The 27,613-nt window shown below is 39.9% G+C and overlaps 3 protein-coding genes across 5 annotated transcripts; 1 reads left to right on the top strand and 2 right to left on the bottom strand.

The window, feature by feature from the left end:
* Window positions 1–1,070: 1,070 nt before the first annotated feature.
* znf687a (zinc finger protein 687a) lies at window positions 1,071–11,481 on the top strand. Its single transcript, XM_032558107.1, has 11 exons — window positions 1,071–1,194; window positions 1,595–3,455; window positions 4,138–4,399; window positions 4,502–4,662; window positions 6,789–6,973; window positions 7,131–7,307; window positions 7,393–7,555; window positions 7,645–7,866; window positions 7,961–8,073; window positions 8,789–8,891; window positions 8,985–11,481. Exons 2-11 carry the CDS (start codon window positions 1,611–1,613, stop codon window positions 9,600–9,602), a joined length of 3,849 nt encoding a protein of 1,282 aa, XP_032413998.1. The 5' UTR covers window positions 1,071–1,194; window positions 1,595–1,610; the 3' UTR covers window positions 9,603–11,481.
* A 99-nt stretch (window positions 11,482–11,580) lies between these two features.
* Window positions 11,581–22,893, bottom strand: otoa (otoancorin). Of its 3 annotated transcripts, none has more exons than XM_032558108.1 (30): window positions 22,780–22,893; window positions 22,313–22,349; window positions 21,704–21,780; window positions 21,503–21,573; window positions 21,084–21,105; window positions 20,802–20,850; window positions 20,503–20,641; window positions 19,507–19,569; window positions 19,232–19,425; window positions 19,016–19,149; window positions 18,109–18,227; window positions 17,882–18,006; window positions 17,661–17,766; window positions 17,349–17,564; window positions 17,042–17,212; window positions 16,824–16,964; window positions 16,427–16,476; window positions 16,097–16,217; window positions 15,886–16,004; window positions 15,655–15,796; window positions 15,307–15,500; window positions 15,138–15,228; window positions 14,823–14,949; window positions 14,379–14,578; window positions 13,958–14,107; window positions 13,738–13,880; window positions 13,397–13,533; window positions 13,226–13,323; window positions 12,568–12,727; window positions 11,581–12,308 (listed from the first exon to the last, which is right to left on the bottom strand). In XM_032558108.1, the coding sequence occupies exons 3-30, from the start codon at window positions 21,759–21,761 to the stop codon at window positions 12,226–12,228; spliced, it is 3,423 nt and encodes a 1,140-aa protein (XP_032413999.1). In that variant the 5' UTR covers window positions 21,762–21,780; window positions 22,313–22,349; window positions 22,780–22,893; the 3' UTR covers window positions 11,581–12,225. The 3 variants fall into 3 exon arrangements, with proteins under 3 accessions (XP_032413999.1, XP_032414001.1, XP_032414000.1); XM_032558110.1 differs by having other exon boundaries at window positions 19,516–19,569; XM_032558109.1 differs by lacking the exon at window positions 22,313–22,349 and having other exon boundaries at window positions 22,780–22,882.
* Window positions 22,894–23,546: 653 nt separating this feature from the next.
* riiad1 (regulatory subunit of type II PKA R-subunit domain containing 1) lies at window positions 23,547–25,462 on the bottom strand. Its single transcript, XM_032558113.1, has 4 exons — window positions 25,241–25,462; window positions 25,066–25,142; window positions 24,362–24,408; window positions 23,547–23,953 (listed from the first exon to the last, which is right to left on the bottom strand). Exons 1-4 carry the CDS (start codon window positions 25,325–25,327, stop codon window positions 23,889–23,891), a joined length of 276 nt encoding a protein of 91 aa, XP_032414004.1. The 5' UTR covers window positions 25,328–25,462; the 3' UTR covers window positions 23,547–23,888.
* Between the last annotated feature and the right edge of the window lie 2,151 nt (window positions 25,463–27,613).

Below are 27,613 nucleotides of genomic sequence, written 5' to 3'. Positions count from 1 at the left end.
GAGGAAGGGCGGTGGACGTATTGGACTAAAGATGTTGAACATGGTGAAGAATATCACAGAAAAGGTTAACGGTATCATTGAAAGAGACAAAATTAGAAAGATCCTGGAGAAACACTGGGAATGACTTGTCAAGATTAAGACTTGTGTAGATAAGACTGGCAGAACATAAAAATTGTGATGACAATATTGACAAACATATTTTCCTTTCTCTTTTCCATCATCGCAATATAATCTTAATCGGAATCTTTGTGAGTTTTAACATCTTGATTAACGTACACTCAAGATATGGTAATTGAAGAAGGGTTAAAGTTCATCCAGCTGACATTATTTGCATGCAGAGCTTAAACTTGATATTGGTCTACTGTACAATGCATCTATGCAGTTCTTTGTGACAAATTCAACTTACTGCAGTGTAAACCTTTGCTTAAACACATATGTCAGTCAAATGCTAAAAATAGAGCATTTATTAATGATGTATAAAAAGCATAACTCTATATCACTTTTATATGAGTATATGATCAGCAGAAATCTTGGATTAAACACATGGTGTGTGAGTTTGAATGTATTTTTTTAAAATTTTAAACAAACGAAAAGAATTGTAGAAATAACTGCAGGTTTGTATATTGATAAAATCCCGTCTTTGCAAAGAATAGTACTGACATGGGAAACTTACTGCTCCTGTAACATTTCACAAGTGACGGGGCAAAAACTTTTGATTTTGCTTTAGAATTGAGCTTTTCCCATTTTTAAAAGATGACATGTAGTGGAACGGGTTAGTGATAAAACCTTTTATTTTTTTAAGTTAAAAACTGTTTTATTTGGGTATGTGGAAATGATTGCAATAGTAACAATATACTAATGATAATTACATAGCCTACTAATTAATAGCAATAACTTATTTCTATTAAACTGTTACTGCAGAATACTAGCCCTACTAACAATCCAATCTCAAATTATTAATAATCAAATGATCTATTATTATTATTATTGTTATTTTGTATTTGATAATCTATTTGCACATAAAAAAGTAAGCTAAATACTAATATGATAATGTTTAGCGTTCAGAGAGTAATGTTGTGCCTGTTTGTGCTCAACCTGCTGCTGCTGCAGCTGAAATCGACTGTCGCAGAGTTTTTGACGGAAAACTGACGGGACCAGCAGGAAAAGTCAGGAACCAACTTCGCTAACCGTCAGGTAGCAAAATTATTTGTCAGTTTGGTGATGAAGGAAAGCACAGCGTGCATATGATGTGATGAAACCAGACCGTAATTACCTGACTGTCTTATGTGTTAAATTAAGGCGTTTTAACAGCTCAGTGGGCGCTAGCGGGGGATGCTAACAGTTAGCGGCTAACGCTGCTACTTGCTAACTCCAACTTGTTGCAAATAAAGTTTGAAAGCTCTTCTTCTGTCTGACCTTCAACTGTTATTCATTGTCCTTGTTTTGCATACGTTAAATACATGCATGCACAGAATGCGGAGCCTGTGTTTTGGCAATACAATTTTTTTAATACACCAGCTGCTCGGTTGTAACTCAGTATTAACTGTTAGCCGAGTTCACGCTGCTATCACTGACTCAGCTTCTGCTTCTGCAGGTTTCGGGGCTTGGCGATGGGGGACATGAAAACCCCTGATTTTGATGACTTGCTTGCGGCTTTCGACATCCCTGATATTGACGCACAAGAGGCCATTCAGTCAAACCCTGCCGAGCAGCGGGATGGAGGGGCTACTAGTGCACCTGGGGGAAGCAAGAGTGGGACTTCTTCATGCTTCCCCAGCTCTGAGCCGCCTGTGGTTAGCGTCATAGTGAAGAACACGGTTCGGTCTGAGTCTCTGGAGGAGGAAGACAGGTCTGCAAGGGATAAAACTGATAATCCTCCAAGCAGTGCCTTAACCTCTCAGGTTCCAGGCAAGTTAGAGGATTTCACTAAAGAGTTGGAGCCCAAACTGCCTGCCAGCGCTGCCATGGAGCCTCAGATTACCAATGGCTTTGAAGAAGCTCAAGCTATCAACCAGAGACAGGCCAGCGCACAACCCTGGTCTGAGCCTCCTCCTTTCAACTCCCCATTGAGTGATAATGAGGGCGACGAAGGAGCCAGACCCAGCACTGATGTTATTAATAGTTTGTCGCCCCTTTTGTACCCGCAGTCTTCGACACCAGCTGGTACCACCCGATCATCTCCTCGCTCCCCACCTTTGTTAATCCCTTGCTCACCTCAGCAAGAAAAACCTGCTAATCCTTTGTCGCATCCTTTACAACAAAACGGAAGCATGACAGATGAAACCAAATGTGATGCGGACACAGATGAAGATGAGTCCGATCCGGACTTCGGGAGTCCGCTGGTGATTCAGGAGAGCCCAGAATCGATGATGTTCTCCCCTCCAAAACGCAAACGGCGAGAAAAACTCCTTTCGGCTCATCCTCTGGCGTATGAGGACGCATCTTCTGTTTTTCCGCAGCCTCCCAGTCTTTCTGCAAAACCTAAATCCCCAAAAGAGGAAGAGGAACAGCCTTTGAAACCTAGCTCTTCCTCCACAGCTCCACAACCCCAGACCCTCTTTGCTGTTGACACAAACTCAGCTGCACTGAAGGAGGAGAAATACCCAGAGCATGTGATCGATGAGAGGGACTCGCCCGAGAGCCCCCCACCCAGTGAGACCGGGCTTCTGTTCAACAGGAACAGCAGCTCTGATTTTAATTCAACACCAGCCCCAGATCCGAATCAGGAGAAACTTCTGGAAAAAGATCCGGCTGCTGAAGCTGAGCAGCGAGAGGAGGACAGATCTCAGGAAACTGAAGATCTGGGTGAAAAGACGACAGCAGATGGAGAAAAATCAAATGAGAATTGTCATGCTGGTAGCGAACACACAGAGACACCATCCTCCCCACCCAGACCACTCAAAGTTAAAATTAAAATGCCAACAGGCAGCATCACAAGAACTTTGACTAATCTGGCTCCTAAACGAATTACAAAAGCCTCTACGAAAGACACAGAGAGCTCAAAGCCATCTTCAGAAGGCCAAGCCGTAAAGTCCAAAAAGGAGCTGCAACAGCAGTCGGACTTAACTACAGCGGCAACAGCAGAAAGTGTCAGTACAGTGAAGGAGAAAAAGCCCAGAGTGTCCCCTACAGCAGTCAGCATCACTAAGACTGCAACACTGCCGTCCGTCTCTTCCTCCTCCTCCTCCTCCTCCAGGGCCAACCCAATCAACCTCCGCAGCCTCGGTAAGAAAACTCTCAACAGTGGGATTGCCCTGCCGGCACCTCTGGCGCCTCAAACCAGCAACAGGCCAGCCTCTATAGTCAACAACACCGGGGCGATCATTTCCAAGAGCCAGACCAACCTGGTGGAAGCCTTCAACAAAATCCTCAATAACAAAAACCTTCTGCCCAGTTATAAACCAGATCTGAGCTCCCCAGTACCAGCAGAGTGGGGCATTTCCCTTCCATCACAGGTGAGCCTACACCTCTACACCAGCGGCAAAGTTAATTTATAAAGAAATGTTATTGTTTTTAGACCTTTGTAACACTTTTTTATCTGAATAGTTAGAGCTACGGGCTATATTTCCCAATATTGTTCTTTGAAGTCCACATTTATTTTTAACCTGCTTTTCTCTTGAAAAAAATGTAAAAATCCTCCACTGCAAAAAACACAAAATTATACGGAGTATTTTTGGTCTGGTTTCTAGTGCAAATATACTTGAAATACGACAAAACTAACTTAGAAGTAACTTTTCATCTTGATTTAAATTCTTATGTTATTCTTTATATTTATATTCTTATATTCTTTAATATTGATGAAAAAGTACTAGTTATAGGCAAAGTTATCAGCCGGTGAAACAAAACATCATGTTATGCTCATGTTAAATCGACTTAGTATGAGCATATTATAAGATGTAATATGGGAGAAATGTCTTATTCCACCGGCAGGTTAATTCACTCATAACTAGTACTTTTTCATCAATATGAAGGAATTGCTTACTTAAAACAAGCTGAAAAGTTCCTTGTTTTGTGTCATTTCAAGTGTACTAAGATATTTGCACTAGAAACTAGACCAAAAATACTCGGTAAGATTTTGTGTTTCTGCAGTGTCCAGGTCAGACGGTCAGTTTTCCCGTCTGCTTGCTTTCCCTGCAGGGCTACCGGTGTCTGGAGTGCGGCGACGCCTTCGCCCTGGAGCACAGCTTGGCGCAGCACTACGACAGGCGCTCGCTCAGGATCGAGGTGACGTGCAACCACTGCGCCAAGCGGCTGGCCTTCTTCAACAAGTGCAGCTTGCTTTTGCACGCCCGAGAGCACAAAGAGAAAGGCCTGATCATGCAGTGCTCACATCTGGTCATGAAGCCTGTACCTGTGGAGCAGATGATCAGCCAGTCTGAACCTGCAGCTGCAGCAGGGGGTGAGAGGAGGATTATGCCTTCTTTCTCCTTAAAGTGATGACTGGAATGCCTTCATGTGATCAAGTCTTGTTTTGTGATCTTTTATGTCGTTTCTTTTTTAGGCCACGTCGCTCTAAAGCCGGCACATCACGCTGCACCATCCAAGAAAGAAACAGATATGTTGCTGTACACAAATAATAAATGCCCTGAGTGTCAGACTCAGTTTGGCAGCAAAGAGGAGGTTTCTGACCATTTTCAAGAGATCAAACCAGCTAAAAGCACTGTAAGTTTTACTTATGTATTGCTTATGTGCTCGGACAATTATATTGTAAACAAAAGTGAAGGTAATAAGATGGTGTACCAATGGAGTTCTTTTTTTGAAACCGAAAACAATCACCTTTGTATTGTTTGCATTATCCATCCATCCATCCATCTTCTTCCGCTTATCCGAGGTCGGGTCGCGGGGGTAGCAGCTTCAGGAGGGAGGCCCAGACTTCCCTCTCCCCGGCCACTTCTTCTAGCTCTTCCGGGGGAATCCCGAGGCATTCCCAGGCCAGCCGAGAGACATAGTCCCTCCAGCGTGTCCTGGGTCTTCCCCGGGGCCTCCTCCCGGTGGGATGTGCCCGGAACACCTCACCAGGGAGGCGTCCAGGAGGCATCCTAACCAGATGCCCGAGCCACCTCAACTGGCTCCTCTCGATGTGAAGGAGCAGCGGCTCTACTCTGAGTCCCTCCCGGATGACTGAGCTTCTCACCCTATCTCTAAGGGAGAGCCCAGCCACCCTACGGAGGAAACCCATTTCGGCCGCTTGTATCCGCGATCTCGTTCTTTCGGTCATGACCCAAAGCTCATGACCATAGATGAGGGTGGGAACGTAGATCGACCGGTAAATCGAGAGCTTCGCTTTTTGGCTCAGCTCTTTCTTCACCATGACGGACCGGTACAACGCCCGCTTAACGGCAGACGCTGCACCAATCCGCCTGTCGACCTCCCGCTCCCTTCTTCCCCCATTCGTGAACAAGATCCCGAGATACTTAAACTCCTCCACTTGGGGCAGGACACCCCCCCTGACCTGAAGAAGGCACTCTACCCTTTTCCGGCTCAAGACCATGGCCTCGGATTTGGAGGCACTGATCCCCATCCCGGCCGCTTCACACTCGGCTGCGAACCGCTCCAGCGAGAGCTGCAGATCACGATCTGATGAAGCCAAAAGGACCACATCGTCCGCAAAAAGCAGAGACGAGATCCTAAGGGCACCAAATCGGATCCCCTCAACACCTTGGCTGCGCCTAGAAATTCTGTCCATGAAAGTGATAAACATTGTTTGCATTAGACTGGAGTAAATTGTTGGTGAGAGGAGGGTTACACCTTCTTTCTCCTAATTAGGGTCAGAATTAGGGTTGGAAAGAGAGTTAAGAAGGTTATATTGAGAGTCCTCAGAGCAAGTGGGACAGTGTTTCTTTTTTTATCTGAAGACTGAACATAATGAGAGCAAAAACACAAAGAGGAATTTTATGAAATCTGTAAAAGATACCAAAAAGCTGAAATAAACAGAAGTAGGCAAAGGATATGACTAGATTTTAAAGTTTGAACGGCGTTTCTAGCTGAAAGTACGTGGAAGTAGTTAGCTCTGAAAGCGCACAAAATTAGTAGCATACTTTTTCACAATTTATAGGATGTCTCATTCATTTCAATGACGCCAAAGATGGTCACAAAAAGCCGAGTATATTTTAAACAGCAGAAGTGTTGATACCAAAAAATGTAGGGGGGGATGTCTTACATGAGCAGAACATGGTAAAAGTTGACTGGTTGAAATAGAAAAAGGAAGCAATATAAGCTGCACCCACTAACTTTGGAAAAGAAAGTGCACATAAATAGGCTGCATGTGTTTATAAGCTGCAGGTTTTAATGTTGTAACATGAGATATTTACACAGATTTTTTTTTATTTTTTTTTTACTATTAGTAATATATGTACCGGTAACATGCTTGCAAAATGCAGTAGCCTACCATGAAATGTCATTGAATGCATCTTGCTCCTGCTCACTACCGTCTCCAAAGAAACCTTTATCCGGTGTCAAAATTGAACAGCCTCACACACACTTCCTCAGTCTCACTTTCATTTTGCTCATCTGCTTGTGATCTCCTCTTCATCACTCAGAAGTTCAGCCTTTAGAAACTCTTTGGTAAAAAGCGGCATTTTAGTTTCATTGCTGTGTTTAAAGCATGTTTGCAGTTTTAGTGTGGCAGAATGTGTAAAAGCTAAAGGCATTTGGAAGCTTTAAACCAACCCAACATTTTAAAATGAGTATGATTGCCTCAAGTTATAGTCTGTAGGAATGTGAGCATTTTTATGTCAAATAAGTAGTTTTCACCCATTTCTTATTTATGTCCTTGCTGCTACCCGTAGTCTTGCACAGAGTGCTCTCCTCCCATGCTCCTGCCCAACAGCTGCAGCGCCGCAGCCCATCAGCGAATCCACCAAGGCTCCTCGCCGCACGTCTGCCCAGAGTGCGGCGGCACCGCCAGGCAGCAGCTGCTACAGAAACACCTGCAGGAGAGCTGCTTGCACTTTTCCCGCCGCATCGGCTACAGGTGCATTAAAAGCAAGCATTTCTGTGCTTCTAAATCCCCGTAAAGTTGTTTTTATTCCGGTAGAGTTGTAAGGATTCGCTTTCTTTACTGGGGTTGTTGTTGATAGAATCCTCTGCACCAGTCATGTTTCTCAGTCTGTTCCCGTTGCTCTGTACAGATGTTCCAGTTGCCTGGTGGTGTTTGGGGGGCTGAACTCTGTGAAGTCCCACATCCAGCAGGCTCATTGCGACATGTTCCATAAATGCCCCAGCTGCCCCATGGCCTTCAAATCTGCCCCCAGCATCCAGAACCACATCTCGGCTCAGCATTCAGACCTCACGGACGCAAAGGCCATGTAAGTACTGTTCATTCATGTTCACGTGCTCACTAAACAAACCATATCCATTTAAGTTTCCTGACTGTTTTATAACTCCTTACAGGCTGATTTATAAATGCGTCATGTGTGACACAGTTTTCACTCACAAGCCGCTGCTGTACACCCACTTCGACACTCACTTAGCCAATCAGAAGGTGCATGTGTTCAAATGCCCTGAATGCACCAAGCTGTTTTCTCAGAGGAATTCCCTGCTGGATCATTTCAAGGTACATGTCCGTATGCGTTAAGGTAACCTCACAAAACTCTTCCCCAGCCGTTGTCTGATGGTTTATGTTTGGCTCTTTCTCTACTTCAGACACACAAAGCTCCCACATTGAAGGAAGAGCTGCCTTCCCCTCCAGTGGCTGCCTCATATTTAGCTGGAAAACCGGAGAGCTCAGAGGAAGAATGGATGGGGAAGGAGAAAGTGAAGCCTGAAAGGATGAAAGCACCTACAGTGTGGAAATGTCGCTCATGCAACACCCAGTTCACAGAACGGGAGGAATACATTTCTCATATGGGCGAACAGCACGGCAAGGTCAGGGGATGCATCTCTAAAGACTTACACTAGAAATTATTAGGCAAAAATAGAAGTGATCTGATATATGCTTATTGTTTTCTACGATGTTTAGTTTCTGAAGAAGTTTCCCTGCAACAAATGTGAGAGCTCCTTCACCACCACGTCCAGCATGAGGCGCCACATCAGAGACAAACACAAAGTCATGAACCGTGGCTTCCGCTGCCAGTGAGTTTATTCAGTCCAAACTCTGCTTCTAAAACTCTGACTTATTTAGTATTTAATTTTCCATGCCAGTGGTGGAAAATGGCAAACTAGTGTACAGATCTTAGATTTTCAGGAAAGGCCTTGTCCAGGTGCATCATCAGATTAGAAACTCGTCAAAAAAGAAATTTATTTCAGCAATAGAAATTAAAAATTGAAATGCGTATAAGTATAATTTTATTTTGAGAAGTGATGCATTTTGAGCTCCAATTAGGCCTGGACATTTTTTTTACTACTATATCCTCATCATTTCAACATTGATGTGTGGAAAACTGATATAGCTAGACGGTATTTGAAAATAAATTATTGTATTCCCGGTGTCGCAGGCTGGGTTTTCTTGCTAATGTGATGATTCAGCCTCTCACTGCTGTCAGTCGCCACAACCTCTAGCAGGTTAGGGACACGGATTAACTGCTCAAGATGTGCAACTAATATTGTCATCACAAACTTTGCAGATTTAAAATCGTCATCATATACAGTTTTTTAATACTTTGACATTCTTGTTCCAACACAGTGAGTGCAACTGCAACAACCTAAAACTACTTTAAGCTTTACAATAATAAAAATTACGTGCCTTGATTGCAGTTTACCAAAACAGCAAAAAAACTTTTTTTTTAAATTTATCATGCCATAATAAATGCTTTTCTTTCTTTAAACACTAAGTTTGTGTTGTTTTTAGATATTGTTCTGAGAGTAAGAAAGCGTTCAGCAGCAGGTCGATGTTGGAGCGGCACATCCAGATGAGACACAGCATGACCAGCCCGGGTCAGGACTCGCTCTTGGTGAGCTGCTTTCACTGCTGAACCTCCCAACAGGAAGCCGAAGATGGAGACAAGCTGGAAAATGCTGAATATTTGTGTCTGCTCTGCACGCAGGGGGCCGACGAAGCCGAAAGCTCTTCAGAGCACGACAGCAGCTCAGCGTCCCGCAGGAGACGTCGAGCCGCTGTGAAGACGGAGCAGGACGCAGAGACGACGGACAGAGCGAGTCCAGCAAAGAAGCTGCGATCGACCGCTGCTCCGTACATCCAGCCCGAGTCTGGGTTCAGCTGCGCTCCCTGCGGCTTCACCACGGAGGACAAGCCGAGGTTCCTGGAGCACATCAGCCAGCACAGGCGAGGCGGGACGGAGGGCGGCGGTCTGCAGTGTCTGCAGTGTGGCGCCTGCTTCACATCCCCGTCCTCCCTGTCCCGCCATCGCTTCATCATCCACAAGGTCAAAGATGCTTTCAGCGACGGCCAGCAGAGCCCCATCGTGTCTCTGTCGCCCTCTGCTGGAAACACCAAGAACCACGATGACAGGAGCTCCCTGAACGGCTCCGAGCCGGCTTCACCCTCCAGTCAACCTCTAGCAGGTCAGGGGAAGGATGACGACGGAGCGCTGGCCTGTAAGGTGTGCGGTAAACACTTTGAAAAAGCAACAGATCTCAACACACACTTCAGAACTCACGGGATGGCTTTTATTATCGCAAGAAACGCAGGGAAGACTATCTAGAATGAGTAACAGAAAGCAAATAGTTCATTTAAGAAAATCTGTAAGTGCCTTTTTGAATCTGTCATTCATATCTGGGCCCCTGCATCTATGCACTAATTCAACCAAAGATTGTTCATTTGAAGCTTGTAAAACAGTTTAATGTTTCTGACTGTTGGGGAAAAGCCTTAACCCTCTGATTCTCAGGATCTGCTGCTTACTTTCTGTTTCATCAGGATACTGATCTGATTTTTAACCTCCTGTTTCCTGCTTTGACTCATTCACATTAATCATGTGCCTGTAGAAAACTGTGACTGTTGTATTAACTCAATCCTGCTGTGATCATGAAAGCAATTTCACTTGACGTTTAATATTGCTGATGAAAGTTTTGTTTTGAGTCATTTTTAAGGCGACTGAGGGGATTCATCAAGAGGCGTGCTCTAAAATCTTGTTAAGAATCACTGCAGTGGTTGTAATTGTTCAGTTTCTGAAAATCATTTTCCAAAGCTTGTTCTGAATTTAGTAACTTAACTATAGATGATTTGTTTACATTTTGTTTATATTTTTCATGACGTATTAAAACTGGGTTTCTGTACATTTTCCATTGCAAAATCCCAGACAAAGGTTTAGGTTTTCAGACATTTTTTTGTCACATTCTGGACATTTACATGCCAAATATTTCACTTTATGGGCTTCGTCGTCTCTGAACTTAGCTTCACATTTTTTCACAATTTTATTCACCTCAGTTTCAAAACGTCAGCTCTTGTCTGAATTATTGTACACTAAATTTATTCTTTGAAGCAGTCTGTAATCTTTTGTCTGTAAACATATTTTTTGAAAGCATGTCAGAGAGTAGCAGGTCCAGTTTCAAGCCCCAATCACAAAAGGTCCAGGGGTCAAAAAAGCAGTGACTGCATTTCCTGATTATTTTGTTTTGAATAATCAACAGGAGGACTACAATCTAAATTGTGATGTGGCACATTGAAGAAAAAAAAATCATCTTTAAAAAAATTCTCACTGTTTTCAGACATATATATATATATATATATATATATATATATATATATAGGAATGATGAAGTCTGAAAAATTTCCAGTCTCAGTTTAGATTTCTTCAAAATTATCAAATCAAAAAAATGTTTTATTTTTTTTTTTTAGATCAAATGGGAGCCTTTTTAAAATTATTTTTTTTCCTCACAGGCAGTGAAAACTCTTCTTTTCAGCTTTATGTTTTCTGTATAAAAAATAACAATGTATTGGTGTGACAGTCGGGACAAGAGATTTATATTTTAAATGTTCATTGCAAAAAAAAAAAACTACAAGCTGTGTGCTCTGGAATGTGACTCGGATAAAATTTACTGTGTGAAACTTTCAAAAACAGCTTTGAACCCCTTTTTAAATTGAATGTACTTTCTGTAAAATGAACTGATTTATATCTCAACAGTGAGCTGAAAATGGAAGTAAATGATGTATTTGTTACACAACCAGACGTTTCTGTAAATCTTGCTGGAACAGAGTACTGTAAAGAAAACGTATATTTGATGTTTGTCTAATTTTTATGCTTCTCTTAACAAGTGGGAGCATGCTGAGCATTGTTTTTCTTTAGTTTGAGGCATGTGTAAAACATTAAAATGATTAATATACACAAATTAAGTTGTACCTGCAGTTACTGATAAATCACATCACATTCAACGTCACATGAAAGAATTTTCGGCATGGAAACCTTAACTGGGTTATGAGTCAACAGATTTAGTTTTTTTAATTTTTAGCCACAATATCTAATTACCATAAACACGGCCACTATAAATGTGCTGGTTTCAGTTCTTTCTCTTCAATAATTTAACTTAGTGGGTCAGGCTGATTTTTGGTTCAATAAATAAAATATTTCCTTTTCTTTCACCAAACATGTCAATGCAACTTCTTTTTTTTTGGATTTCCATCAACAAAATACTTTCCAACTTAAACATTTTCACATGAAAATAAACCTGAAATGTTTTTTTTATTTAGGTACTTTAATGAATTTAATTATTTACTTTCCAACATTTGATCAACAGGTGCGGTTTTCCAAACAAAATATAATTTGTACATCCAATATTTCTTTGTTCTAGTAAAATATATTCTCTTATGAATATACATTTAATAAACATTGAAAGCTTAGCAATAATCAGTACATAGCTTAAGTCATCAAATAAAACTTACTATAGCCATACCTTTACAATCATGGAGTCTAAATCTATAAATCTTAGCTAAAAACATGTCCAATCTGGAAGAATCACACAGTACAGAAAGTGCGTTGTGAGGATAAATCACCAAAAACATGGGCTGGTGTTTCTGCGGGATGTGATAACTTATAGCAGGAATCCAATAAGAAGAGACAGAAACGGCTTCATGAAGGTGGAGATCCCTTCTAGATCCTCTAGTGAAACATGCTGAAATGTTTGAAGTTTAGCCATAACCCTTAAGCAGTTTACAAGGATGTTTTTATAAATGACACTTTAACCACAGCCCCACAGTTACAGTTTAAATAATCTAAGGCTTAAATACAATCAAGACAAATTCAAATATATATTGTGACCAAAGTGCTTAAGAAAGATTGACTCCTGTGGAGGTTCCAGCTAATTTTGCAGCAGGATGAGATGGATCCATTTTTACAGCAGAAAGAATCCAATAAAGAGAAACAGAACAGGCTTCATGAAGGTGGAGATTCCTTCCAGACTCGGCGCAGCAGATCCTGGACAGAAGTACGAAATGTGGTTGAAGTATCTCAGACGACCTTTACCACTCAATCAGAAATCATTAATAATTCCTTAATATGATTCTGAAACAATCGAATCTCAGTTTGAGCCTGACTGTTACTCAGATTAGTGTAGCTGAAAAAGTGCTGCGTACCTTTGTAGATGAATCAGGATTTGGATGATGTACCTTAACTTACTACACAAAACAGCAGAACCATTTCAGGATTAGCTATCTGAATCTCTTTTTTTATTTACCTGATTTTGCAGACTGGGTCTCCCTCTGGTCCTCCTGGCCACCAACGGCCGCCTTTCCAAGGACACTCAGTTGTTCAGCTGTTAGCTTTGCTTGCTGTTCACTGGTCACGATGATGGCGTTGTCAGGGCCGAGAGCCTCCAGCTGAGCCACAGAGATCACCTGAAGGGAAACCAGTAAGGCTTAATTAACATCTGCTCAGATTGTACCAATTTAAAGTTTATCTCAGAGGACCTGAAAATATATAGCACAGAAACAGCAGGATGACAATATCAAACTCTGAGTCTGAGCCTAAAGTAATTTCCAATTTAAACAACAAAAGGTAAAAATCCCCGTTATTTTTTCCATGATAAATGATTAGATATAAATAATCGGAGATAAAAGGTCAAGTAATTCTGACTTTCTGAACTGGCGTTATGTTTCTGGATTGTCCAGATTTGAAACTTATTAGCGACAATTTGTCTATTTCACGTTTGTTTTAAGTTTTACCAATCTCTGATAGAAAACACATCACTGAAAGTGTGCTTGTCCTTATGGTGGTTTTAACACATTTTAACACATTTACCAAAAACCTTTCATAGCTCTATGTTGGCTGCTCTTGGCTCTCAGCTGGTATTGGAAATACCATAATCACAGAGCCGATTAGTTGAAGCTACTTACAGCAAAGTTTTCAGGAGGAATTTGGGGGATGCAGCTCTTGCTGATGAATGGGAAGATGGAGGGGCTCAGCGAGGCTATTTCAGATCCATTCAAACCGGCTGATGGAGACAAACCGATAAGTAAGACTGCTTCGGCTTTTGAGTGGTTAGTAGGTAGATAAATAAATCTTACCAATGATAGAGTCCAGGTCAGAAACCTCAGCCTCAGTCCAGTTGCAGGGGAGTCCAAATGCAGACACAGCAACATTTTTTAGCTGCTGCAAAGCCTTAACAGGACACTGAAGACCGTCCATGGAGCCCACCGCATCGCTGTGATGAAAACACGCCAATTACTCTACGAACCTCAGACAACAAGAACAAGTGGGCCTCAAAATATTTCACTTTGTCTACGGAAAAGCAGGTATCAGTAAAAACAAATGAACTGAAAACGAGATGAAACAACAGAATCTTACAGATTAACACAAAGTTGTGCATAATAGTGAGGTGGAAGTGAAAGTTTTCCTAAAGGCAGACCTGAAGGCGCCCACGCTGAGCTGACTGATCTCGCTGGAGTTCAGGCCACAGATGAACCGGCTCAGCTGGACCATCTCTGTGGATCCCAGCAGCGGCGCTGTCAGGTTGTTGTATTTAGCGACGCCCTTCCACACCGACGCCAGCTATTGAGACACATGCCGGGTTGTAGTTAGTACTGGTGTCGTAGTTGCAGTCAAGTGGGGCAGTTTCTATTATCCACCTGTGAATCTTTCCAGCCACAGACATTAATTCCGCTCAGACTGTCCAGAGACAAGGGAAGCTTTTCCAGCTCAGAGTTGGAGAAGCTCTGAGTTATACACCCCAGCTGAGCGATATCACTCTCAGTCATATTAGACACCGGGCCAAACACCTGCAGTACATAAACACAATTATATTGTATTTGAACGAGGTGAGTAAACAATACTTTCTTATTGCAATAGATAAAGCCTTAAAGAGTGATAATATTTTTGAACTCTTCATTTTAAATAAAATGTTGCACTATCTGTATAATTTCTGGTAGAGAAGATTAGATGTTACAACTAGAATGCATCTACAATAAATAAGAAAATAACAAAATGAAACTTAAAATGAAGTCACAAATTCTTAAATGAACAAGACGGAGATCATTTAGATGAATTTACCTCAACTGCTTTTCTATAGAGCACTTTCAGCTGGTCTGAGCTGTAACCAGGGACAGATCCCAGCATGTCTACAGCAGCCAGGAATGTCCTGTTGGACATCAGATCCAGATCCGCTGGTGTCCAGAACACATTGTCCACTCCCAGTTCTTCAATAACTGCTTCTGTAGGTTCTGTGCCGCTGCTGGACATACCACTGTTAACTGAGAAAAATAAATACACGAGGGCACACGGTAGTAAATAGAAATCATTGACCTTATTAGTGATTTATGTCTATGTATGAGTGGGTGATTGAAGTTTATGTCAGAACCAGGAATCCAAACTAGATTTTCAAATATAAGATTTGCTAAAAACTTTTTCAAAGTGTTTGCTTGACCTTTCTGTGTCAGTGAAATGGGAAGAGTTTGGAGGGTACAGAAGTTCTTGTGGGTAATGTTAGTTTATTACCTGCTCGCCTATAACGTGCTGCGCTTGATGTGGTGGTGGTGGTGAGATTAAAGATCTTCTTTTTCAAAGCATCTGAAACCTGGGTAAGCTGCGGCTTCAGGAAGACAAGAACATCCTTCATCCATGGCTAAAAACGCACAGAGAAATAGAAACAAAATAGCTCACGTTACTTTTAAGTGCCAAAATGTTAATACTGAAGCAAAGAGGACTAGAGAAGGTTAGAAAGTAAACTTTATTTATTTAACACCTTTCACAGATAAAATCACAAGCTGCTATAAAGAGTGTAAGGATATTAGGAAAACAGCAGATACATACGTTATTTGGCAAAGTGGAGGGGACGTTATCATCCAACAGAACGAGGGGACCCAGCGTCTCCATGGTTTCAGCTGACCAATTAGAAGGACTCCTGCAGGCAGCAAATGATCCTACATCAGACTCTGCTTCCTCTGAAGCAGCTCCTGCATCCGCTGACAACCGGACCTACCCAAACACCTGGTTGACCAGTTTGATCAGATCCGCCCTGTGAGGTTGAGGAATGTGTTCACAGGAAGCCACGGCCTGGAGGCTGAACTTCAGCACTTCGGGGGCCATGAGGAGCAGCATGGAGGGTCTCAGCTCACACAGGAGCGGACCGAGCCTCGATACATCTGAACTGGTTAATCCAGAGACATTTGTTCCCTGAAAATCCACAGGAAGATGTCACTGAGTGACTCCTACAGTAAAAATACTGTTGAAAGTTTCAAATTGAACTACTTAAGTTTTTTTTTTTTTTTTGGCAGAGCATACATTTGTGTGTGTGGGTGGGGGGGTGTGTGTGTGTGGGTGTGCATACATTGGGCAGGCAAAGCAGAGCTCTTTCGGCAAGTGCAAGGCGTGATGGGGCATGAAGAGGCAGGGAGGTCAGGTTGGCTGTTCCCATCTTGTCGAGGAAGACCTGGCACACAGAGTCAGGTAGATCCGCCACCTTGGAAGGCCTGGGATGAATAAAACAGAGAACAGAAAAAATAAATAAACAAAAGGTTTGATATTGACTAAAAAAATAACTGGGCTGTTGTCCGCTCACGGTAGGTGAAGTAGCAGCGTAGTGGGAATGCTCTCCAGCTCCTGTGCGGTGATATTCTTGAAATAATCTGTCGTTTTGTTTTCCAAAGTCTGGAAAAGCTTCTGTGCAGCACATCGTGCCTGAGAAGAAAAACAACACAGTAAGAACACTGCCATTAGTTATTAGGTATATTTATGCATGTTTCAGTTAATAAAAAAAACAAACATTTTACCTGGACTTTGGAAAGCCACTGTGGATTCTCTGCCATGGATTCAGCCATGTCCAGTGCATAGCTGCCATTAACTTCATCAATCATCTTGCAGGTTATGCCCTGGAGGACTGAATTCAGCCTCCTACCACAGATACAGAACTTGTGTAAACAGTACTAAAGGTAAATACTGTAGCATGAAAGCACACCTAATTAAACACTTCACAGAATGTTTAACTTTATATGCAGGAAAATCAGAAGTCAGACGTTTTGTGGTGTTAAACGTAAGACAGTTATTTTTTAAATTGGAAGACAACTAATAAGTTCTATGGCTACTATAACTGTACACTTTACCTGTACTGCAGCTTCCTTAGGCCATGCAGTTTCTTTGCCAAATACGCAGCCTAGGACATCAAGAAAAAAAAAAAAAACAGTACAAGTTGTCAACACAAAAGTGTCATTTATAATTTTTTACTAGTAGTAAATAATTACAAACTGAGGTAGTATGGCACAATAGTATTGTAAGTAGAGCAGCTATAAATTTTAGATGAACAAATTCTACACGTTTTCCAGACAAACTTGTTAAATATTTAAAAGATGGATGGATGGAACAGCCAGTGTGATGGGGAATGAAGCCAATCCAAATATGTCTCCTAGCTCTTTTTTCTTTTTCCTACTTCTCCACACTTGAAAGATAACATGTTACACACTTTTACAGTCTCCATTGAAACTCTAGATATATGCACATTACCTGTGACAGACTCCAGGTTTTATTTTCCACTTGGTCTAAAGAGGTGATGTTTGCTTTTTGTAGGTTCTTAAGAGAAACGCTGCAAAGCAAAGGGCCAGCCAACTTCTGCACCAGCTCTGAGAGATTAACTTTATCTCTGAGCTACAAGAAATAAGAACATTTATCAAATAGCTGATTGAGTGTGTAAACACTGCCTCGCTGTTTTCCTGCTCACTCACCCCCTGCAGCATGGCCTTCAGCTGCCCCTCCCTCATGTGCTCTGAGATGGTTTTCAAGGTTTCTGTGTTGCTCAGGATATCCTGCGGTTTCACATTTCTCACCGCACAGCTCGGCAAACCGGCTGCGACTGACTGAAGCTCCATCAGCTGTTGGCCTGACAACGCTCCACACTAACAGCGATAACAGATCGAGATGGGTTATAGACAGAAAGCACTTTGAGTGGTCAGAATGATTGGGAAAGCGCTATACAAGTTCAGTCCATTTACGATTTACAGAGAAGAACAGTCTTCATCTTAAAAGGCTCACCTTCTTCTCCCCCAGCTGCTTCTCAACCAGAATGCGCATCTGGCTCCTGGACCATTTCACACTGTTTCCCACGTTTTGAAGAACATCTTTGAGATTTTTTGAAGAGATTTCAGACAGTTGTTTGGGTGACAGCAAAGTAACACTCCTGCCAAGGTCACGCAGCTCTTGAGCGCTACTGGAACCGGACATCAAGCTGTCCACAAGGCGCTTCTTCAGCTTTGGTGAGAGGACAAGAACAACATTTATATCTTCTTCTTTGGTAAATGAACAGAAACACAGCAGCTTAAATAAGTGTGGGAAACTGAAAGGTACCTTAAAGACTGTGGGGCCGTCGCAGGCATCTAGCTGAGGAAGAAGCTTCTTGCTGGCGTCAGAAGTCAAGTTTGTAACATCGTAATAACAAGCAAGAGGGCCAAGCCTGGAAGAGTCATAAGCTTAAATACAATTCTTCAAAAAAAATAAAGAACAGCAATAAACAAACCAGTCATTTAAATGAATTGGAATTTTCCCAGAATTGAATAGACAATACACACTTATTGATGAGCTCTGGGACACTGGAGCACTCTTGAATTCTCTGAAGGAACTTCCTGCCCAGGCTGGGGTTCATCATGGTGGTCATGTTAGACTTAAACTGGCCTGAGAGATAATATCTACACAGCTGGAGAGACAATAAGTTAAATGAAGCAGAGGCAGGTTTTGCAAGAACTGATAGTTGGTAATCCCAGTTTTTAGAAGTGATTTAGCATCGTTTGCCTCTTACAGTTTCTTTAGGGAATGAATCTACATCGTCTGTCTTCAGGCTGGAGAGGAAAGGTCCCATCATGGTCAGGGTTTCAGAATCCAGCCACTCCAGAGTTGGTTTGCAGGGTTTCACAGTCGCTGTGAAAAAAGGAAAGTTTACACAACGGATGTTTATTCTCAATGCACAGTAAACACACCAACAGAGATTTCACACATCAGGAGCTTGGTGTTTACTTTGCACCTTTCCAGTTGGTTTTAAGTTACAGCTTTCCATCTTGTTTCATAATCAGTGAAGGAAACAAGAAGCAAATGGAAATAGGACATGCTCTAAGCTTTGCATGTATTTCTTTACTGAAAGTCCATAAGAACGCACTTTTGCCAACACAAACACATCTGCATATACGCATGCATGCTGAAACTTGCAAATGCGCTGGCCAGAAAGATGAAACAAGTGAAGTGCCACACCCAATGCTCTTCTTTTAAACACGTACACCTGTCAAACTTTCCACCTTCATGTTTTATTTAAAAATGATTTTGATTAAATATTTTTGTAACATTTTGTTTGTAACAGTTTGTTCTTGTTTTTTCTATAGAAAAAACAAGAACAAACTGTTTTTTACTGGTTATTTTCTGCTCTAGAATATTTTAGGGGAATATTTAATATGGAGCAATATCAATTTTAGAATATTTTAGAAGGAATTTAGTTCTTCATTTCAAAGTGCTCATTTCCTCTTTTTATTTGTCCCCTTCTATTACCATAAAAAATTGGGAGTTGTTTTAGAAAAGCAAGTTCCTCCATGTAAATCAGTAAACCTTACAGAAAGAAAGATGTTGACAGAAAGGTTATGACATTATGTAAATGGTTTGATTTCAAAACAAGAATTTATCCCAGAATTCCGTTTCTAATCAAATTCCAAAGTTCTTACTTGATTTTGGGCCAGCAGATGGCCTCATTGTGCAGCTGAAGTTGTTCTGCAGGATTTGGTCTTTGGCCCAGTTGAACACCTCAGCTCTTTGCTGCTCGGTCATAGAGGTGTACACCTCCTGCAGCATGTTCATCCTGGAGGAAATGGATGACTTAGTTTCGGGGAAAACAATGTACATGAAGAACATGGCGAGACGAAGTATTGAACCATACTCACATATTTACCATGTTGTGGGCGCCCACTCTGGAGGGGAGCATCGCTCTGGCTGACGGTATGTCTTGCAGCACAGGTTTGGCAGCCCACAGCAAAGTGTTATAGTCATTGGAGTCAAAGTAATTTTCACTTTGTGCTGTCAAAGTGGCCCAGGACAGAGGGGCCACAAAAGCATTCATGTAGCAGCAGGATGGGCCCTGTGAGAACAAATGAACAAGAAGGTCAGATTGCAACAAAGCAGAAATTATTCAAGTATATATGATAGTGTTTGGTTTTACCATGTTGACTGAGGAGTTCTTCATCATCCTTATAACAGCTGGAAGGTTACTGCAATTCCACATCTTGTTTAACAAAAGAAAGGACAAACCTTTAACCACTGACAGAAGAAAATAATTCAGTTATTTGAATGAATATGTATTATAACATTGAAACCAGAAGTCTACATACACTGTATTAAAAACATAACTTTTTTAAACATAACTTTTTAAATTAGACTAAATATGTCCTTTCTTAGGTCAGTAAGGATTAATAGAATAATTGTTTTGTTTATACCTGAATAATGACTGATTTAAAAAAACCCAACAACAAACAATTACTTTTTTTAAAGTTAGAATTTTACATACACCACAAATACCATGGCTTCCAACAATTTGGGAGAGCCCAGATGATTAAGTTATGGCTTTGCAAGCGTCTGACAAGGTAATTCTTAAGAAATTAGTTAAATGGAGAGACAACAGTTGATGTCAAAGTGTGCTGAGGTGTAATCTTTATATCAACCCTATATCATCGTCACATATTGGAGGAAAAATTAAAAAATCTTGAAAACACCATCCAAGCTGCGACGTACAGTGGATTCATTAGGAACTGGTGTACCTCATAAAATAGATATCATCATGAAAACAAGAACATGATGTGTAACTATGGTGTGTTGCAGCGAGGAAACCTGACCTGAGTTACTCCAGTTCTATCAAGAGGAAAACACTAAAATTCCAGCAAACTACAGTGAGAAGCTTTTTAATGTAGAAAAAATAAACAAGTCAGGGCAAGTTTAAAAGCATTTCTATCAGATCTTTATATTTGTAATCCCAAACAACCTTAAACAGGAAGTGTCAAGTCTGGTTAATTTTCAGACATTGGGATAAATAAATTATTTCTCTTAACAGTCTATATAAACTTCTGGTTTGAACAGTTTATATGTTTTGTTTTGGTTTTTTTTTAATTGAAAAAACAAAAACAAAGAGGTTGTGTGTTGATATTGGTGAATGTATTCATACCTTGGCCTCTGCAGCGTCCATAAGGGCTGGACTCTGTGAGTTTTTGTTTGTGGCTCCAGTTACCATGTTCAGGATATAAAGAAAGGTGGACAGGAAGTTGTTGGACTGGTCAGCAGTTCTACCTACTTCTGACAGGTTACTAAAAAAAAAAAAAAAACAAGATTGAAAATGAAGAGAGAAAAAAAACCAAGTGAGCAGTAAAGGTTTCCAATTCTAAATATGTTAAAAATATATATACATTTGAGACTTTAAAAGTTTTTAATTCAATTTGAAGTAAATAGGATATAAAATACAATTACCTGCTGTTGAAGATATTTCTCAACAGAGTCATCTTAGGTAGAGGGCATCCTGTAACAGCAAACACATTTATGTGTTAAAAGCAGTGCTTCACCTGCTGGGCAAATATTGACTGTCATCAAACGCCACAACATTATGCACATCCCTTCTCACTAATCCAGGCTCTTTTGGATTTGAGGCAGATTTGCAAACATACATTTCACAAATTTTTATTTTAGTTTTAAATACCAATAACAGTAAAAGAAAAGAAAAGTAGTTGATAAAAAATATAAGTGTTTTCTTACCCTGGTTGTAGCATTTCGTCATCTAATAAAAGGAAAAAAAGGAAAAGTCGATTGGGTATTTTCAATAAGGCATTTGGTCTTGAATGTTGACACTGAAAATGACTGAGAGCAAACCTTTGACATGATTTTATACATTGATAATAATGAAGGAAAAAGTGTATATTTAAGATGATTAATGAAGAGAAATATATATTTAAAAATAGATTCTTAAAATTTTTAAAATTTCCACTAATGATAGGTCTTAAAAATTTATTTTAATAATAAAAGTCTAACACTGAATAATATTTTTAACTCAGGTTCAGGTTCAAAGACTTTACAGTCCAGCAAAGGTCAGGTCAATGATGACCTAGAATGAGTGAAAATCAGCCCAGCTAAACTAAAATTCACACTAAAACCTCTTTTCTCAAGAAGTTTCTTACCAGCTTCTTAGCGATGAAGACCGTGTTATCTGCAGACATAATATCTGGAGGCCCAGCTGGACACACAGAAGCTGTGAACCAATATAACATAGTATAATAACCTGTGAGTGCAAACTATTACGAAGAAGTGTTCTTAAAACATATCAAACCAGTAACAAGTAGGCTGGTGTGATATGATGATGATGATGGTTTGTTACTAACCAAAGGCTGTGCAGACCATAATGAGCGCAAATAGACGCGTTGCTCCATTTGGAGACATCTGGGAAAATTCGGCCCGTCTGTTTGAGACACATTTCAAGAATATCAACATTCACATATATGAAGAAATTAATCTGGCAAAATAAGATAAATAATCCTTCAGTTGCATTTTTGCTTTCATTACATTTCTTCAATGACGTAAAGCAGGATGCCAAGGGTTTCTGAAAGGTTCACGGTTGCTATGGAACCTGTCTCCAAGTGAGACACCTGAAGTTTACTGATAAACTTCCTCCTCTGAGGTTTTGAAATCATACCTCCCTGGTAACCGTCTTTGTTACTCACCCAGAGGGAGACTTCGGGACAATCGAGGATAACACGGAGCGAAAAACAGACTTGTTAACTCACAATGGCATTTTGTCACCTTCTTTATCTTCTTTTTTTCCTAATCCCATCCTCTAAACAAATTAAACACGTTTGAGTTTTGATGAGGCCAGGATCTCTGTCCAAGAAATTTGCATCCTGCTTTTTTATTTGCATTGCAGTGATTTGACTTCCTATGTAAATGTATGACCTCAAGAAACTGTACAGAAGAACAACAAAGACAATGACTACCTGTTTACTGCAGAGTCCAAGTACTGTGTATGTTCTCCTGAAAAAGAAGCAACTGGATGTCATCACCATGTACATTTAAATCCACTGATTAATAGTGTGCAGACATCAGATCGCTTGCAGATTTCAATCCATCTGCAGTGAATATTTGCAAAAACATAACTAGTAAAGGTCTTCTTGGGTTTTTAATTAAAGATTAGTGCCTGCTGACGAATCATGTTTTGTCTTTATTGTGGCTCTTTTGAAAAACAAAATCAGATGAAGCAATATGTAGACAAGTAAGTAAATGACTTATTGGACAGGTTGGTTTCTTTGCAAATTCATTAAACGTTAGTTGTCCATCTTTAAAAGAAACAATAAAAAGATAGACAGTATCTCTGCATACAGATTAGTTGTCTTTTTCCCCATTTCTTTGTAAAAAAACACTCTATTGAACTCATTCATTTCATTTTAATATAGCCATTACTTACCAAATATCGGCCCTCTTCTGCGTCGATCTTTTGGAAAAAAGGGCAAAGCGAGAATGTGTATGCTCTTCCTCTAATCTCTCATCTGATATGAGGCGGATGGGTGTCTACCTGTCCATCCTTATTCAAAGCAGGTGTGTGGCATTGTGTAATTCACGTTGGAGGAAGGGTGGGGTGGGGGACAGAGAGCATTAACCCCCTACCCTCCGATTCCCCCAAATCAGAAGAAATCAAAACAGTTGTTTGAAATGGCAATTTTATCAACGGGACTCTTGGCTAGAATTGACATTATAATAATTTAATAATCTACAAAACTGCTTCAATTGCAACATTTTCAAAGATAATTCACAAAAACTGATGAGAATGAGTCACAGACACAGGACAGCAGGGAACAGAAAATTGATGGGCTCCACCCGCCACAAATCCACCACAGCGTTACCCAATTCGAGTTACTCAACTAAACAAAACAAGAGGAGGCAAACACACACGAAAAGCTCTATTCATAGAAAAAATCAAGTAAACACGGTGATGAGACGTCAGAATTACACAATGCTACAGCTGAAAGGCTTTAGATGATAGTGAAGTCTTCTTCTCTTTGTAGGAAGTAAACCTTCTCTAACAGATATAATATTTACCAATGTTTCTGCTGTTTTATCAGAAGGATGTAAAAATAGAAATACAAATACATTTGAAGGAGATTATATTTTCATGAGAAATATATTCTGCATTTGAACTAGTAACCACATGAGACCAGACCACATTACTTTTTTTCCCCAAGTTTATTTGTGTTTCAAGTTAAGGTGCAAAGTAAAGGCAGCAGACCAACTGCTACAAAATCACATTAAAATAAGGCCAATTAGTTGAACATGAGACAACAATAAGTCTGTAAACAATACTGTCAAAATGAATTGGTCAAAGTGTCAAGGAGCAATACGTAACCTTCACAGGACTTCCTCCTCTTTCACAATCACACATTAGTTTAATCGTCTGAGGCACTTCTAGGAATATTACAATGAGTAATATGAATACAAGCATAATGGATCAACACTGAAGTAAATTTAGAACCCATCCACATCCGATCTCTGTCTCAAGAAAGGATGTTGTCAGATCTTTCAATCCGTTTCGCTGTTTTCTTTCGATACAGAGTCAGAAGGATCGCTTAGGGAGGAGAAGTGATCTGAAAAAGATGATCAGAATTACAAATAGCCTTAACTGAATCTCCACCAATTTTGATCTTGCTTTGTAGCTGTCTTTACTCTATTATATTAGTTCATATTCTCCTATCTGTTCTTGAACTGTTCATTGTGACACCAGTTGTCTTCATAAACAAACTACATTTTAAATTACTTGAAAAGGTTGTAGTTTGTGTCAAAAGCAACTAAGCAAAGTAATCTAAGGAAATAATATGCAACAACAATTATCTAATACAAGCAATATGAAAGAACACTTGACTCTCTCTGTGTCAGTTATGTATGTCAACTAGGATTTAACTCAGATTAGGGTGACTGTTAGCACTAGGATTAAAAATGTAACTATGAGAGGTTGGAGCAATAATCCCAAAAGTGTGTCTATGTTTATGACTCACCTGCAGCAAACTCACGAATGTCAGACGGCTTTTTAACCAGCAAATGTCTGTTGAACGAAAGAGAAACGAGACAAGGTAAATTTAATGTTTCATTTAATGTGATCATTCTAAGATATTGTAGGATTATATTACTACATTCGGTAAGATGATCAAATACAGGTCCAAAAGTACTGAGACAAAATAAACATCAACCTTAACTGAAAACATTTGTAGCAAATGAAGCAATAGTCACAGATTATTAAACACACACTTTTGTTGATTTCACAGTGAGAAAAATGTATATCTTTTTATGTATATAAATGTATAATGTATGTAAATGTCTGTATTCAGCTGTATGTTGATTAACTTGTAAACATTTAGTCATATCCCATATCCTACAAGAAAGTTGAACTGTTGATAAATTATCACAATTTTTATTTTTTCCCATATTTATCTATCATCATATTTTGATATTCCACATATACTTTTGAAGATTTCTTTGAAACCCCGATGGACCTACAGTTTAATATTGGCCACAGCTGATATTTATTTACCGGAGGCAAACTAATAAAAATATTCTTTACTTCTGTGAGTTTTCCAAACCTTTGTTTATCTCTGTATCAGGAAAATTTATGGGATTGTTTTGAGCCGTAAAAGCTGATCAATTGAGAGCGTTTGAAACTTTAATAATCGCTTTCTGGTAAAATAGGAGGAAATAAACCGACCTTAGAAAGTCGCCAATGATTTCATCCACTTCTGGATGGGCTCTCAAATACGTTTCGTTGTCGATTCTTGTTTGAATCTGAGGCAAAACAAACCGCAGAACCCCGGAATAAATCAAAAACAATTTAAGCAACATATTTTTGCCTATAACTTTTCTCTTCCTCCGCGGAGAGTTACCTTAAACTGTCGCAGTTTCTCTTGCTGGTCGATATTTAAAAAAGAAACGTTGAGATTCTTCTGAGCATCTTTCCCATCTTCTCCCATGGCTTTGCAAAACGCCCCTAAATCTCGATCTAAATGGCGATATCCTCTGTTGCTCCGAAAAACTGAAAACCAAACGATCACCAATGTTTGTTAACCTGTTTCCATGAAAACGTTGCTATGGACGCGGACGAATCTCACTGCTTGCCCACGAGGGGGCGCAGTTGAGTCAGGTAAAACCGTTAACGTTAAAGTAAATATACATATAATTTTAATGTTAATTTAAAACTATGGAAGCTCATTTATGCAATGTGATAAAAAAAGAATATGCATTACACAATTTAAAAATAGCTCATTCATAATTCTCGTATGCTATAATTAATTTAAACAACAAAAAATGCATACTAAATAATATATAAAATATCATGTTACACAGGATCATCTGTGTTAATTGGGTTTATTGATGCCTCTAAGGCCTTTGATCGTGTCAATCACTGCAAGTTATTTGGCAGATTAAAACAAAGAGGTGTTCCGGACATTATTATACAAATTTTGGTTTACTGGTATTCTAACCAGAAAATGCATGTAAAATGGGGCAATAACATCTCTGCTTCCTTTGGCGTGAGTAATGGTGTGCGTCAGGGTGGGCTACTTTCACCTGCCTTGTTTAACTTGTACATGGATGACCTGTCAAAAGAAACGAACCTCTGTAAAACTGGATGTGTGATCGGGGATACTTTGGTCAATCACTTTATGTATGCTGATGACCTGGCTGTACTCTCACCCAGCAATGCTGGTTTTCAGCAGTTACTGAATATCTGCTCTGATTATGGGTTGAGATTTGATGTGCAGTATAATGCTAAGAAAACAGTTGTACTAGTATGTAGGACTAAAGCAGACAAACAACTTTGCTACCCTGATTTTTTTTTCTGTCAGGGCAAAAGTTAAATGTTTGTTCCAGAACTAAATACCTGGGTCACTACATCACAGACCAGCTCTGTGATGATGATGATATTTATCGGCAGTGTCGCATGTTGTACATTCAGGCAAACATTCTGGGGAGGAAATTTCATATGTGCACTGATGAGGTAAAAATAAGCCTGTTTAAAGCTTACTGTACCCCCTTGTATACAGCTCCTTTATGGTGTAAATTTAAAAAAGCTAGCATGCAGAAGCTTAAGGTTGGTATAACGACTCTTTGAGAATTCTGCTTAAGAAATCCAGGCTTAGCAGTGCAAGTGAGATGTCTTGTAACGCACATGTCACAACATTCCAGGCTCTTTTGCGAAATCTGATATACAAGTTCATGTGTCGTTTAGGCAGCTGATTGAACAGTCTTATTGTAATGTTTTCAGTGCGCTAAGATACCAATCGGCTCTGTGGAAACATTGGTATGCGAGTCTTTTATAAGATTCTTTTTCATTTTTATTTTATTTTGTCTTTTTATTCTTTATATGTCGTGTTGTTGTGTATCATCTCTTTGTGGACCATGAGTCTGTTGAATAAAGTGAAAAATATAAGTAATCCATAACATGAGGTCTGGGTTTTCCCCAGAGGTCACCTCCTAAAGGGATAAATCCAAGGGGTACCTTCAAATTTAGATGATCCAGATGATCCGGATCAGAATCTTAAGTATTTTTAGCTGACTGTTTGAGACTGACATCCAGTCAGGCAGAGGGCTCATGTCGAAGGAACTTCCTGTAACTTTCTTTAGCCAACTGAGAGATACATTTATTTCCATAGAGCGTGGAAAGATCATGAAATATTAAGGATTTCTTGGTTAAAATGAAGTTGACAATAAAACCAGAATCAAGCATTGTTAGCCTTTTTTTGTAGCCTTTTCCCTAAAACAAGCTTTTTAGCTATATATATTTTTTTCATTTATTAGCCATACTAAATACACACCCCTCATGCCACTAGCACCATTTAGGCCAACATTAGCATTTTGGCTCATTTTAACTTATACACTAACTTTAACGTACTGCATGGAGTAAGTCCATGTTACTCAACATGCATGCGACTGTCCACATTCTATTGAGTACGTTGTAGCTTACTTCAGCATTTATGCTAATTTTTAGCATAAAAAGACTTTGGCAGGCCCCATTTAAATTTCTTCAGAACTTTTCTAGTATACAACTACTACTGCTTAAATTTATTCGCAACATGGAGTTGCATGATTTAGAAAAGCACTAATGGGGCTGCTCTACTTGGAGTGTGACATTTTGAATGTGCCTGCGACTGGATCATATACTTAGATAAACCAGAGTATGACAGCAAAGCCAAGTTTTCCACCAAGTAAAGATATAAATAAATGTACACCATCACAATACAGATTATATAAGTTAGTTG

The sequence above is a fragment of the Xiphophorus hellerii genome, chromosome 3, assembly GCF_003331165.1.
Source record: "Xiphophorus hellerii strain 12219 chromosome 3, Xiphophorus_hellerii-4.1, whole genome shotgun sequence".
Lineage (NCBI taxonomy): Eukaryota > Metazoa > Chordata > Actinopteri > Cyprinodontiformes > Poeciliidae > Xiphophorus > Xiphophorus hellerii.
The sequence above is the reverse complement of the archived record's forward strand: the minus strand, read 5'-3'. Positions and strand labels throughout refer to the sequence as shown.

Excerpts from the sequence above, each read along its gene's own strand:
- znf687a (XM_032558107.1), top strand. The coding sequence starts at position 1,611 with ATGGGGGACATGAAAACCCCTGATTTTGATGACTTGCTTGCGGCTTTC. Across the intron at positions 3,456-4,137 it reads GCATTTCCCTTCCATCACAG|GGCTACCGGTGTCTGGAGTG; the intron begins GTGAGCCTACAC and ends CTTTCCCTGCAG. Across the intron at positions 6,974-7,130 it reads TCCCGCCGCATCGGCTACAG|ATGTTCCAGTTGCCTGGTGG; the intron begins GTGCATTAAAAG and ends TGCTCTGTACAG.
- otoa (XM_032558108.1), bottom strand. The coding sequence starts at position 21,761 with ATGTCTCCAAATGGAGCAACGCGTCTATTTGCGCTCATTATGGTCTGC. Across the intron at positions 17,565-17,660 it reads ACGGCCCCACAGTCTTTAAG|CTGAAGAAGCGCCTTGTGGA; the intron begins GTACCTTTCAGT and ends CTCTCACCAAAG. Across the intron at positions 14,108-14,378 it reads TCTATAGAAAAGCAGTTGAG|GTGTTTGGCCCGGTGTCTAA; the intron begins GTAAATTCATCT and ends TATGTACTGCAG.
- riiad1 (XM_032558113.1), bottom strand. The coding sequence starts at position 25,327 with ATGGGAGAAGATGGGAAAGATGCTCAGAAGAATCTCAACGTTTCTTTT. Across the intron at positions 25,143-25,240 it reads AGAAACTGCGACAGTTTAAG|ATTCAAACAAGAATCGACAA; the intron begins GTAACTCTCCGC and ends GTTTTGCCTCAG. Across the intron at positions 24,409-25,065 it reads ATCATTGGCGACTTTCTAAG|ACATTTGCTGGTTAAAAAGC; the intron begins GTCGGTTTATTT and ends TTCGTTCAACAG.